Genomic DNA, 15,018 nt, shown 5'->3' with positions numbered 1-15,018 from the left:
TAAATCACGTGACTATGAAATGAATCGATATTCCGAAGAGAAACACAAACAGAAAATGGCGAGTTCGTGTCCTTTGTTTTTCGTGGTTTTGCTTTCGATCTCGCATCAGAGCTTTGCTGATGAATCTTCAGGTATCCTAGAAGGCTGCAAAAATACTTGCGAACGAAGCTACTCGCTACATACGTATCCTAAGGTGGGTTAATTTCTCGTATAAGCTCAAATATTGTCCAGAAGTTGTGTTCGATATAAATAAGCTTAATATCGAGTTCTGTCCTTCGTTGTGAAAACTCGCGGATAAACTTCACAAGTAAAAGTTCCTTTCTAACTCAACAAGCCAAAGGTTAAAGTTGTTATCATATTTTCCTATGTTTATTACCAGGAGCAGCCATTGCAAGCGTGTAAACAAGGGTGTCGACTTTCAGCCATCGAGCAACTGCAAGCTGGCGTCAGTTCGAAAGGGGCCAATTTTACCCAGGCATGCATAACAGGTACATTCTTTAATTTAGTGATGTTGGTTGTTTGAATTATTTGGTTATTTTTAATTGTTCATGTTTTGCTTCGTACCAGAAATTTGTTCGAATTATTCGTGACCGTACAAGTTTGACCAGTTCAGAATTTCATTTAAAAACGTGTATAAGGTTCTATACATGTTAATTATGCGTACTTCGTTTCATTGTCAACTGGGTTTCTACTGATCACGAATTTTTCATCGTTAGTTTCTGTTGCTTAGATATTGTTGTGGCTGAAATATAAACATTTTTTTTTTATCATTTCCCCATTCGCCCATACACCACTTTCGCTTTCGCTATTAATGGATATTTCCGCCACCAGCCTCCATGTGTTTGCGGAAGGAATTGAATCGAACGTTTCATCTAAAATAAATGTTGGTTGATAGAAACTACTCGTAAATTTCTGTATATGGACCCTATTTCGTAGCACATTTCAAAATGAGCTGGTCTTTTTTCTAAATATATAAAATCGGACTGCGTACAATCCCATATTCTAACTTTTACGTAAAAGACAAGATCGCTTAGGGGGTCGATGTTACAATTTAAAAATATATTAAGATTATAATATTAAATAATAATAATATATACTAATAAAACTGTCAAACTGTCATAAACAAGTTGAACTGCAATATTCATTTGTAAGTGCATGTAAAACTCAGAGTTAAGCAAATTTATAGTAATTTTTTTTTTCTGTGAAGCATCCCTAACTTTTCACTTATGTGATCATCATGCAATTGCCAAAGAGAAAAGAAATTAGTGCTGCACAATATGTTAGCTTGGAAAAAAGTCTGAATTCCACACCATCAAAATATATCTAGCTGTTTCTACCTCATTAAAATTCCCTTTGCCACCCTCTAGCCCTCTTAAAATTAATGACTGTACCACCAGATGACAGTTTTGTTATCTACAGCTGTACAGTAAATTATTCGCTGTTTGTGTTACTCCGGGCTTTACCAGCACCTCCCTGAGAAGCAAGAGGGCTTGGCCCTTGCCACTCAGTACTGCAGTTATGTTGCATATAACAGAAAAGAGGACTCTCTTATGCATTATATTATTAGCATACTTCTCCAAGATGTGAGCTCTCTATAATGGATACTTTGTGTTTGTCTCTTTCATTGCTGATTCACTGATCTTATTACATCTGAATGGTCTTCAAGAAAGACACCTCTAAAATGGATATTGCTGTTCTCAATGATGACAGTGCATTTTAGAGAGGAGTACCCTTAGTATATGGGGAGGGAGGAAAAAGGGAACCCTTTCCCTTGTTTCTTCACCCTCCCCTCCCCTAATCCTTCTCCCATCATGAAAAACTCATTATCCAAACCAGAGAGAGAATTGACAGTAATGGCAAAAGGTGTTTGTCTTTTTTCTTTTTTTAGGCTGCCAGGAAAGTTACAAGGACAAAGAAAGTTGCTATGCTTGTATCGTTGGATGCAAATCTCAAGATGTAATCCAATTGCCTGATTCCTACCTGAAGGCAAGTAATTAAATTATTAGTTTGCAAGGTTATTATTTAAGCTTAAGGGCAATAATTCATTCTTTAATTTAAAATCATAAGCTAAGCCTGGCCATCCCCTTTTTGCTTTCCCTGTTGATTTTCATCCTACCAACCCATGTTTTCGTCATTGTGTGACTTAAACATTTTTTACCGCTATCAGCTCTCAGAGTAGCTTATACAATTTGTATACCTGCCAACTCTCACGCATTATGCATGAGTCTCACGCCTGCGGACTAAAGACATCGATCTCACGCATCAAGGACAATTTCTCACGCCTGACTCACAAATCCGGACGAGTTACTCTAAAAAAACTTAATTTTATCTCAGATTTGTTATGTATTATTTCTTTGCTCCTTATAACAATCACAAAAGCTTTCAAGTGTCTACAATCCGTTCGAATCGTAAGTGTTCAAAGGTCGTCAGAATATCGTTGGACATTTTCGGCAACGCTCAGAAGTATTCGGAAAATCATCGGAAATCTTCGGAAGTGGCTCGGACGTTTTCGGAAATCCTGGTCATGACGAGACAAAAATCTCACGTATTTGACTCAGCAAAAGTTGGCAGGTATAAATTTGGTTACTAAAATATCAAATAGACAAAGCTTGAAGAAAAGTGTAACATACAGTTATGTTGTTATTTTAAACAAGTAACGTAATGATGAGAATGATCAAGGAATACATGTAATATTCCACAATCTATCATTTCTAATGTTGTCCCTTTGAAAGTGGGGTTACTTGTGCCAAATGTTGATCTTGCAAGATTAAGCTTTGTCCTATCAAAGAAATGTCAGACAGCAAGTTGACATTATTCTTTTGTCTCTTAAGGAGTCTTTTACATGTATATTTGCACAGTAAGAGATACATGAATTGTACATGGACTTAGAGCTCTATTAATCTAATCTTACACGTGCTCAAGTATGTCACAAAAGGCTGTCAACTTATATTTGACAGGGCTTCCGATATTTCGCGCGGTCGCAGAGCCGCGAAATTCAGGTATATCCGCGGAATCCCGCGAAATTCACATAAAAACGCGTAATACCGTGAAATTTGTTAAAAATCCTACCAAATACATGTCGGTACAACATATTTGAAACTTATCTTGGCTACTGGGGCTGTTTACTTTCCATAAATGCAAATTTATCTTGAAATTTCGTCACTGCCACGGGTAAACATAACGTACCATAACTACCAGGCATTCTTAGGTTAATGTTGCGAAAAACTGGGCACAAGAAATGAGAAGACTTTCCAGTGACACTATACGGAGTGGAAAAGGAAACTGCTGTCTGTAGTAATGCAGGCACATGTTTAATCGTACGTGCAGGACACGATCGAAGACACAACAATGTTTTGACTTCACAAATGGATTTGAACCTTCGATCACGAACAATCTTGCCTTGTAAACTGCAAAGCAACACAAGAGACCAAGGAGAGAAAAGAAATTTATTGCATTGCTGTGTTCAGCTCTTAATTGCAGCTGAAAAAGGAGGTTAACCGGCTGGGCGTTTCGGTAAAGCTTAGTATGTTTTTCTTGTAGCTCGAAACAAGTGCAATTGCCTTGAGGCCTTCCGCACGCTACTGGTGTACACGAGCGTAACATGATGCGTACGCACGAAATTGGTGCGTTGGCGCATGCAAGATTTTGGTGCGTAAGCGCATTTTGATGCACAGTTTAGGCACATTCTAGGCACAGTTGTGGCACAGTTTTCGGAAAGCTTAGGCACAGTTTAGGCACAGGTTAGGCACAGTTTTGGCACAGTTTAGGCACATTTTGTGCACATTTTTCAGTAATAAAGAACTGGTCTGTGACCGACGCGTTTAATTTGAACTTGAAACATTATATTTAACACTATGTAAAATTTTACGGAAAATAAAAACGCTTGCGGTTTATCAGTTGTTTACATTTTCGGTACCTAGCAATAAATTTAGTGAAAGCAAAAAAATTCAGCTCTCGATTTTTCTGACAGTTGCAGGGATTTAGTTATAGTTTACCATTAACCCTAAAATAACGGAAAGTGGAAGAGTTCTTAATTCAGCACGAGTTTGTTCCCACAAGTACAACTTGTACATGTACAATGAAATGAACAGCACATTTTGTTTTGAATAGATAATTTAATTTGATGAAACAGCGATTTGGAACTCGATCGGATTTGTGTTTTTCCATCAGTAAAAGCATTTTACATTTTTGTTAGAGTCCGAAACACAGCTAATTTAAGAAGTTTAACACTATGAACCCGAGCGGTATAAATATCTTGTAATTTGTTTATTCACAGGACAAATCGCGTTTCATGTAATCGGACACTTGTAAAAAAGACTAGTTAATTAATGCGTCTTCCTGAACCGCGGAAAGGATTGTCAAGTTTTACGCTTGAAAATTGAAATTACCTATACTGAACTAAAATTTTATACTCACCAAATGTTTTCTTTCGTGTGATTTAAATGTTGTCTTGAACGGTAAAGCTAAAACAAATTATTGCGGGCCGCCCCGCGTGCGTTGCGGTTTCATTTTTCGGCTCCTCAAGCGACAGTACACTATTTTGATTGTCTTTTTGCAAGGTTCTCCTCGCTTATTCTTGCGAAGATAAGAGGATTAAAAGGTTTTTGAAAATGCCTCATCAGTCTTTTAACAAAGGTAGCATTGTAGAATGAATCAACAAAAACACACTTCACGAAAGCAGCAAAAGGTCGACCACAAGGCGAAACTCGTAAGCTCAACTTTGGCACAACTTAGGCACAACTTAGGCACAGTTTTGGCACACCCAGCGCACAGTTTGGCACAACTTTACGCACACTTTAGGCACAACTTATGCACAGGTTATGCACACCTCTTTGTGCTGTGGCACATTCAGGATTTCGTAATTCGCGCTAAGGCACGCCGAACTGTATTTTCGGTCTCAAAAATCACAGTCTGATCTTGAAAACTATATTGCAATTTAAGGACAAGTTCTCCAAATTAAAAAACAATACCCTAGAATGGAAGCTCAACTTATGAGCATTTGGAATGTCTTTTATTTGGATCTCAGTAAGGACTAAAAATTCAGCAAAGACGGTCTGAAAAAAGTTGACCTCGTCGCTCACGATGAAGGTAAATAATCAGTTCCCTTGCTGTTTGTTACTATAACTTACTTATTTTTTCATTCTTAGACACAGTTTTGGAGATAATGAAAACTCATAAGTTGTTTTTACTTTGGGAGAAAGCAGATTTGTTTTCTATGACTTGAAGCGGAGAAATTAAAGAATGTGCCGATCAGACTGCAAATGTTACGCGTGGCCTTCAAAATAGTCGTATTTTTCACCATTGTGACGTTATTTTCTCTTTTCACAAAACCTTTCAATGAAAACACATTCCTCCAACCGGAAGCAGTCTAGAAACTTGAAGTCTGTGCCAATTTTCAATTTGATCCGAGTTCAAATTATTTCACAAAAGTAAAATGAAGCTCGATTTTTGGTAGTGTACACCAGTAGCGTGCGCCAGGCCTTGAGAACTGTGTTGGATGAACTTTTGTGTTTTCTTTCTTGCCCTGAATTTGACATCCTTTCAATATATCTTTTTTTTTTCTAGAATCTTTCTTCTTGGCTTTCTTCTTTGTTTTTTGGCGAAAATTTGCCCCGAAAATTCCCGCGAAATCGGCCGTTTTCACCGCGAATTTGTCTCCAAAAATCCCGCAAAATTGACTTTTTTTCCGCAAATTATCAGAAGCTCTGATTTGAGAAGTAACTGTGATTTATTTTGATGTAATATTTTATACATAAGAAAGAGCGGGATTTCCAAACACTGAGAAGTGGATTTAAAAAAGTTTTTTTTTAAACTTACTTTGAGGTGTTTGGAAATCAGGTCAACACTCTTTCGAGTGTTTAATAATTATGTAACTTCTCAAAAAGTTCTTGGAGAAATTCAAAGCTAAAGTTCACCAAATTTTATGATAATTAAGATCACATTTCCAAACCTCCTTTTGATAGTGATTTCCTTTGTTTTTTGTTTAATAATTAATAAATATTGTTATGATTGAAGGGAGCAGGGATGGCGCAGTGGTGAGAGCACTCTGTGGGTTGAGTTTGTTGTTGGTTCTCGTCCTTGCTCCGAGAGGTTTTTCTCCGGGTACTCCGGTTTTGCCCTATCCTCAAAACCGACATTTCTAAATTCCAATTCGATCTGGAGGGTGTCCCCAATTAGTGCTCTGTGCTAAATACATTGACACTCACAGATAAATAAAGGGATTTTTAATGAGTTTGAGACCCTTGTTTTTCATATTTTCAGGCAAGTATGCCAGATCAGTGGAGTTTCCGTACATACATGGTGTATCTCTACCCTGTGCTAGATGTCAGCAAGTACTGCCACGGTTTTATGAACAGAGTGGGTTATTATTATAGGATGTCATCGACTTATTATTATAGCTATGGCGATGGTGATAGCATCATAGTGGAAGTTAATGAACAGCCGCGGGAGTTCATCAGTGTTCCAAAATATGATGAAGTAAATTTTGTGGAGAATGACGAACCACAAGGAAGCAGTAGCTATTACACTGGTAAGATATGAAGAACTTTTGTTAGCTTGTGATTTGATCCAAGGTACAAAAATTGTCCCTTGAATACCTTATCACCCACTCCAGAGTTCAAATGGAGAGGGGGGATGAGTTTTTAAATTTTCATTTAATTCGAAATTAGAGTCCATCACAAGAAAGATCACACTGAAATTAGTAAGTTTACTGAGTTTGAGGTTCTGTTGTTTGATTGCAACCATGTAGAAGGATTCAAAAATCGGAAAAATTACTAAGAAGCTTTGTATGGCTTTGGGGGACGCCATCTCAGAATTAGAGACATTTGTATGGAATTTGGGGACTTTGACAGGTCACAGCCTGGTTACTACGCAATGAAGTGTAACCAAACTTGGTATGTGGGTAAGGTACTCCAGTTTCCCCCCTCTCCTTAAAAGCCAATATTTCCAAATTCCAATTTGTTCTGGAGAGTGTCCCCAAATGGTGTTCTGCACTCGATACATTGACACTTAAATAAAGTGATCTACATGTATATGCATGTGCATTTTCCTTTCTTTTCAGATGACGATGAATCCTATTCAAGCGATGTTGTTCACAAAGGGCGTCAGTGGTTGCACTGTGTTTCTCAACGGTCCGGTCTTCCTTTCTGGCTGTTGACGTCAACTTTGTTCCTGTCCATTTTCTTCTTGATGTGGCTCTGTTGTGCGACAGCAACAACAGCTCCTAAGGAAAAGAGCAAGGTAATGATTGCTATGTTTTGAATCCCAACATCAATGTCTATATTCTCCTTACAATATCAATCCATAGTTAAATTAAATTAAATGCAAAGAATTTTGAAAGTTATAAGTTGAAGATCCTTGCAATGGTTTGAGCAGCTAAAGGACCTCTGAGGACTAATTCACCTGGATGATCATAGTTAATTTTACCTACTTATAAAATGACTCAAGACTGGGTTCAAACCATTTACTAACAGTGATTAATTTTATGTTACAAACATCCTCAAGTTTCTTTCAATCACTCAAAAATTTTTCAAGGTTCTTTTTTGGCACAAAACAGAATTATTTTTCTTTTCACTGTGCATCCTGGATGCTTTGAATTCATGTAAAAGAATTTATTAGGACCACTGCTTGTTAAAAGTGCATCTCAATGCAACAACTTTGTGATGTGAATTGCTTTTGCTAAATTATTTTTATGTCGGAAATGTGGAATCTCTGTGTGGATGGTATCCTTGCTAATTTTCCAATGATTATGTTTTTTTAAAGGCTTCTATTGTTGGTGAACTCATGTTCTTGGATGAAGACGGTTTGTTGGAGAAGATGCCGCTAGTAAAAGCTGATGAGAAAGATGATGCAGGACCACTCCCTGTGAAAGTGCACATTGATGCAACAACTTTGTGATGTGAATTGCTTTTGCTGATGAACTTTAAGTATTCTTCAAGGGACGAACATGTAACTTAAGGGTATAAGCAGGTTTTTTCATGTAATTATACTCAGGGTGCACTTTTTGGGACATTCCAAGAATTTGCCAGAAAGGTGTGTTTCTTTCAGTATCAAGGAGAGAACGATATTGAAATGGTAGGGTGGTACAGTAAGAACATGTATGTACAGCTTCCTACCAGTAAATTTCACCACTGAAAAGTATGAGCATTTTACAAGGTTGCCACACTCAGGGAAAAACCATGGAAAACCCGATTTTTTTTTCAATGTCAGGTTAAAGTCAGGGAATTTTGTATCAATTTGGGGAAGTTCTTTTGATCAACTTATTAAATACCCTTTGTAACTAGACTCCCAAAAATGCCAAAAGTTAAGTTAGCAAGTTATGTCAACTTCTAGAGAAGTACATGGAATGTGTGCAAACTTTTGGGGCAACTGATTTTTCTCGGTTGGAATAACTAATTAAAGTTTCTCTCAATAAAATGCATGTTTAATGTTTACCCAGGGTTCTTCACTCACTGACACATTGTTTATGCCTGGGATTTTCATTGCTTGGTTGTCAGCCTCTTGCTTTTCTCTTGGAAAATCTCTAATATGGAAATTATTCTCATTTTAGTAACAAATTATTATTTACAGTTGTGTTAAATTAATTTTATAGTACATTATTTGCACGGACTTGCACTAGTTACATATAATTTATATCATTGTAGTGTAGCTTCATCTTAACTGGAACACTTAACAATATTATTCCACGAGCTCGCGTTGGATATGAGATGATAGATAGCCAACGAAGCGCGTAGCGCCGAGTTGGCTATAATCACCTCATATCCAACAAGCGCGAGTGGAATAATTGTTTTATTAAAACAAATCAAGTAATATTGGTAGGCCTTGCTGATTTCCTTTTCAAGAGCAACCAGAAAACAATAATTATTTATGGTCGCTACTTCTCCGGCATGGTATAATGGCTCATATACCATGGCCGCTAAGCCAATCAAAACCCTGGAATTGCATTATACAATGATCCAATTTTTAATAATACCAATTACCCTGCAAAATTTTAATAGGTTGTGGTGTAATCTAACTGTTGGAGAAAGTAAAAAGTATGATGCATAGCAGAATATCAAAGGTTTCTTCTGTAAATAGCTTAAGTTGACACAATTGCAAATGAATTCCACAAAGCTGAGTCAAGTCTTGATTTTCATCAACGTGGGTGAAGTGATTTTGGGGGGTGATTACTGCATAGGAAATTCTCAACTGTAACGTGGGGTAATAGATTTGAAGTAAGTTTAAGGCATAGACATTAAATGTCTATAAAAATATATATATTTACCTATGAGCGAAGTAACAGAGTAATGTGAATGTGGATTCACTCTGACATAGGGCTAATGCTCGAACGTCAGCAGTCGAATCTCGTTACAGTGGCCAATTTACCTTTAGTTGTCAACTCTGTTGATAAACCAAACAAGCTAAAAGTTAGGCTTTCCAAACTGGGATTATTAATGACACAAGTTATAATACAGGGAAACTTAATGGAAAAAAATGTGTTTCTTTCATAATGTAGCTCAATTGAAAGCTTGTATATAGGAAATGATTGTTTTAACTTTTAAGTACTCATAATTATATTATTCTTATTAATTACCGTAGGTTTAGCAGATGCAATGTGTTTCTGGGGCAGTACCATAAAATTCTGAAGATAAGCTCCCAACAATTTTGCCTTCCTGAATATACCGGTGTGCCCATAGGCTGCTAGGTTCACTGTTTTAAACTGTTAGCATAGTGGTTACGCAGTTTTTATTGTCAAACCTGACAAAGTTTGAAATGCAAAATTTTCCCTCCAATGAGAAGCCCTCCTTGCAGGGTTACAGCATCAGGGAAACACAGATTTTTTTCAAGGTCAGGAAAAAGTCGGGGAATTTTGTGTCAAGTGACTGAGAAAATTCTAAATTCTACGTTTTTCAGCCTTTGAGACAGTGGAAAGTCAGGGAATTTTAATTTTGTCTAGCCAAAAGGTTTGCAAAAGAGTTTCCTCGTTGGTAAAAGTACAGGTAAATTATGTCTCAAAAAACATTTTTCAAGGAATATTTCTTTCTGCGGCTTCATCACTGGCCTTATTGCCAAAAAGGATTTGTCTGGGGTCAGTTCAGCAAAGGGTCAGATTTTTTTGTCCTGGTGAATGGCAGCCGTGTCCCTAAAAATAAGTCCTTGAAAAAGGTCCTTTGAATGAATAGAAGTGCAGGGCTAATATGAACCTCATTTCCAGGGCCTCTATCCTCTTTACATCCCAGAGAGAGTTGGGGCTGGTCACGTGCCTCCCAGAATCTGGAAACGAGGTTGAGAATTGTATTTGGAATTTCATGGTACATAGAAGGTGGTTTTATATTTATGTAAGGTTCAATAAACCTTTATTGACCAGCAGAAATAGGCGTTGTCTTTTTCGTGAGTTGTTCCCCTTGCAATAAAATGTCTTGATACACCAAATCTTGCAACTGGACACGAGAAGATAACCCAACGAAAATTGCGCTTTGTAAGTTAATGCGAATACGAGCTAGCGGAGCATGGGGACAAGCGCAAAGCGGGGGCTTATGGGAAGGAGAAACGCGAAGTGGTGGCAAATGAAGTCATTTTTTTCACCTTCCCGTCTTTCCCCGCGCACCCTCTACCACCCGCGACAGTTTCGAGTGAGCGACTGGGGACAAGGCAGGCTCACTGTACTGTATAAAAGAGCAACTATGGAATATTTGAAGGGGGGAGGGAGGGGTAAAAACCCTAATACATCAAAAAAAAAATTCTCGATCCCGAAAATGTAGTTTTCAGGAAACACGATGTAAGAAAAAGGTAATTCAGTGTAGAGAAAAGGAAAATTCAGTGCGAATTACAGCGATTTACGAAGTCAAAATACGAACAAACTCTAAAACATGGCGACGGTCATCCGAGGTATTGCGAAGATCGCCCAAGGTCACCCGATGCCTTCCGAAGATAGCCGAAGAGTGTTTGAAGACTTCCGATGATTTCTGAAGATTACCCAACGACTTCCGAAGATTTTCCAACATAACTAGAAGGTTTGTGAAGTACTTAAGGCTTCTGCATAATTATGATAGGCTATCTCGCAATTTTTCCATAAACGCTATTAATAATCACATGATATTTCTCTTGCAATTTGGAATAAACAAGCACGGGCTCATGCAATTTTATTAGGCTTTGAAAATATTTACTCGTGCTTATTTACTCGAAATTCCACCCGAAATAATGTGATTACCTGTACAAATGTTGTACAACGATACTGGAACGTGTACAGTGACTCATTGCGCAAGCATTCCCTCCACCCCCCCCCCCCCCCCAATCCTCTGCTGTTAAATGCGCACCCACTCCCCAGGTTTTTAATCTTCGCCAAAGTCTCAAAAGCTGGCTACAGTTACATTGTGCGCAACTTTGAAGCCTGTATCCTGGACCAACATCAGTCCTAACAGAATTATGCGCACTTTAGTCAGTACATGGCGCAGCGCGCTGAGATAAGAGAATTTTGCCAGTTGGCTAGGATACATTGAAAAAAAGGCGAAGATCTCATCGCCTATTTTTAGTTTTTAAGTCCTTGAATGGTCTGATTGATTGGAATTTTAATTTTAATCATTTTAAAGACATCCATGATTGTAACACTCGTTTTAGTAATAACATCTGTAAGCCACAATCAAAGCGCTCATGGGGGCAGCATCGCTTTATTTGTCATGCGGTAGATGACTGGAACGCTCTCCCAGACGGCATTAGGAACATTTCCAATTTTTTAGTTTTTAGACGTCTTATTAGAAACATGTAGACTCTTTTATCGATCTTATCCTTTTTACTTTTTATTTTTCAGATAGCTATATTTGTAATTTTTTTTCTTGTATTCTTACGTTAGATTTATGCAGGGCCTCACTGAAAACCACATTTTGTGACGTGGGCTCCCTGTTAAAATATCGTATTTATTATTATTATTATTATTATTATTATTATTATTATTATTATTATTATTAAAAGTCTGTTGGCTGTTTTAATATTTTTCTTTGCGACTTTGGTCGGCATATTAATTTTCTCTTCGGTTAAAGATTGGCACATACTACTGAAGGCAGAATGGTTACATGGGATCAAACGATTTCTCGTATGCTTTTAGGAATTTGCGCACAGGATTCCAGCGCGCGCTCAAGTTTTCGAACAAATGACGTTTCTTTTTCTTTATGACAAAATCAAAGTTACCGCGGTAACAGTTCGTAAATAAAACGGCTTTGGTCGAGTTTGCGTTATTTGCAGGCGAGATTATTTTGATCGTTTCGAGCGAAATTTTTTTGTTACTGATCAAATCAGAGTAAAATGGCGAGAGTTCGACATTTACCAGTCCGAGTTCGGCAGCGGATCGCTAAGAAGTAAGTATATTTTGCGTGTAATTTTCGAGATTTCGCTGTGGTGTAATTTACGCGTTTGCAAGTTTCTCCCAGGAACATTGCAGAAAACATTGTGCGTTTTGACTCACTAAAAAAGAACCAACACTGTTGCACTGCAATTTGCTGCAATGCTTGCAGCCTTACTTGCAACGTTTGCAGCAAATAATTTATTCTGTGCGCTTTTGTCCATTGCGCATTTTATCGTACACCGCATGCGCGTTGTTAAATGTATGTTTTGCGCATTTGCGTCGAATCGAGCAAAATGGCACTCAGTATGCCCCCCCCCCCCCCCAAGATTAAAAAATTGTCGGCTTTTGATGTAGAAGTTAGCGTGAAAATGGAGACAAGTTTTCGATCAAATTATTCATATTGATTTTCTTTTTTTTCTTTTTTTTACAGAAAAAACCCCATCGATTTGAAAGAAATTGATGACATGGTTTTACAGCTACCAGCAGAAGACAAACGCGATGACGCTGGAGTTTGGAGATTGCAGCGGAAATTTACCAAAGATAAATATACTAAGTTGCCGGTGCCTTACATGGAATGGAAGGTATTGAACTCGTTTTTTGGTGTCTTCTTTATCTTCCACCTTTGTAAGAGTCTTCGGGCTCCTCGGTCAGCGGATTGTCACCACTTTATCCGGCTGGGAAGTTGGGAACCACAATCCTCAGGCTCTTTGGCCAGTGGTCGGTCGCCAGGAGACCAACCGCTGGTCAAAGTGCCTGAGGACTGTGGGTACGAGATTGACTAGGAACCCGCACACTCTGAGTTTGTCCCCAGCCCACTGGCCCAGGTATAGTGGCTGGTTACTTAAAGCCAAGGTAGAGGGCGCGTGGGCGGAGGGGAAGGGAAATAAAGCAAGAGGGTGGGAAAATTGGGGAGGTGGGCGGGGAAGCTGGAAAATTCACACTTGAGGCCACCGATTGCGCGCGTAAAAGGCGACAGGCACCGAATCGAATGTTCTGGAATGATAGTAAGGTTAATTAAAGCGAGGTTGGTCTCGCAAGGGGTGTCTCAGTAAGGTCTTGAAAACGAATTTACTACTGATTCTTATACTGCTTATTTGAGGGGGAGGTTGGACAAGTCGGACATTTATAGGGACTTTTGGTTATTTTAGTGGACTCTCTAACGGATTTAGTGACTCTTTTTACCATCCACAAATGCGCATGCCCCACAGTGGGCCATTTGAACAGAACCGTGTGAGCTTACTATTCCGATGTTGGAAGAGAAACCGATGACAGATTATTACCAGTATCTAAATGTTTAAAAGCAATGAAGTACATGGAAAAAAAGCTTTTCCTTGTTATTATTTCACCCAATAGAATATCACCGACAACCAGGCGGATATCCCAGAATACTATGCGGACCCTGAGCTGAGAGAAAGAATGAGAGCGCAGTTACAGTTGAGGGAAGGTGAGTAGATTGTAGGACCAAAATAAAATGGACGGGGCGGGGGGGAGGTGGATTTTGCAAGACTTGAAATGGGGATCAGTAATTTTTGGAACTCATGGGGGGGGGGGGGGTGTAATTAGTATTACTAAGAACGGGTAGGATTGTGAGTAATTTGTTACTAAGGGAGGGATGGTGGTCAACTTAGTCTTAATGAATTTCCTTTCCATTTACATTTACAGAGCTTATCGTGGATCCTGTGGGGGAAGAGCAAGCACGAAGAGAAAGACAGCTGAGATTGTGGATTAAAGTAGAGGAGAAGAGGCTGTGTTCCTTGTAAGTAGCTGAACTCTAAAATCGTACGGACACATGTCACTGCAGGTTTGGAAATGACCGTGGGAGATCTGGGCTCGAGATTAACTGACCGCTCCGTTGCTCGTTCTTTTCTTTATCGGTGATCGCGTTCATTTTGAACAGTAGTAGTAACGTTGAAAGAAGCGTTTGTTCTCTGCTAGCCTAAGATTCGCGAGATCTGTGAATGAATTATTTACAATTATATATGAGTTATAGTTTATTCCATGCGCTAAAACAAAAGAAAAAGTGGAATTAGTCAGCGCGTCCCAAAGTGCGAATGACAGTGCAATACAAGTGAGGGAACAGGACGGTAAGACCTCCAAGTAACATTGAAGAGAATAAAATGCGTTCTGTTTCGTATATTCACAGGCTTGCACAGAATAGATTTGACTTTGGTAAAGCAGCTGAGGAGATGCATGGAAAGGTAAATAATAAGAAAATTGACCTAAAATCCTAATTGCCCGGCAACCTCTGGTTTCTCCTCTTTCCGTCCCCTGGGAGACTTGGAACGAGACCGACAAGTGACCTTGATTGAGACACCCAAAAGGAGAGTTTTTTTTATCGAGATTAAGCAATTTTTATATTGCTTTTGAGTTTAAGGAGGTCTGCAATTGGTTACCAAACAACAACGGGATCTTTAAAAGGAACGGCGCGTGGTTAATATGTAGCGGAGAAGTGGGGTAGGGGGGGGGGGGAGGGGGGGGCATAGTAGGTTCGCGATTCCCAGAAGTATTAATTTGGTATCGATCAAAGATTCCAGACCCCTTTATGTAAATGAAATACTCATGCCACGTTCTTTAGTCAAAATACAACAGTTATTTCAAAACAATGAAGCTCAGACCAAAATAGAAACCTGTTAAATATGTCTCACGTGATTTCAACCTTGTTTTGATTTCAGACTCGCGCTGATTGTATTGAGCGTTGGTAT

The 15,018-nt window shown here is 38.7% G+C and overlaps 1 protein-coding gene across 1 annotated transcript; it reads left to right on the top strand.

Annotated features, from left to right (window-relative positions):
* The first annotated feature begins 7 nt into the window (after positions 1–7).
* On the top strand, positions 8–10,351 carry LOC146462602 (transmembrane protein 59-like). Its single transcript, XM_085085459.1, has 6 exons — positions 8–193; positions 380–488; positions 1,889–1,986; positions 6,262–6,529; positions 7,061–7,239; positions 7,762–10,351. The coding sequence occupies exons 1-6, from the start codon at positions 20–22 to the stop codon at positions 7,894–7,896; spliced, it is 963 nt and encodes a 320-aa protein (XP_084941585.1). The 5' UTR covers positions 8–19; the 3' UTR covers positions 7,897–10,351.
* Positions 10,352–15,018: the final 4,667 nt, after the last annotated feature.

This window comes from Pavona decussata, unplaced genomic scaffold (genome assembly GCF_977016875.1).
Source record: "Pavona decussata unplaced genomic scaffold, jaPavDecu1.1 SCAFFOLD_186, whole genome shotgun sequence".
In the NCBI taxonomy this organism is placed as follows: Eukaryota; Metazoa; Cnidaria; class Anthozoa; order Scleractinia; family Agariciidae; genus Pavona; species Pavona decussata.
This window is presented reverse-complemented; position numbering and strand designations above follow the sequence as displayed.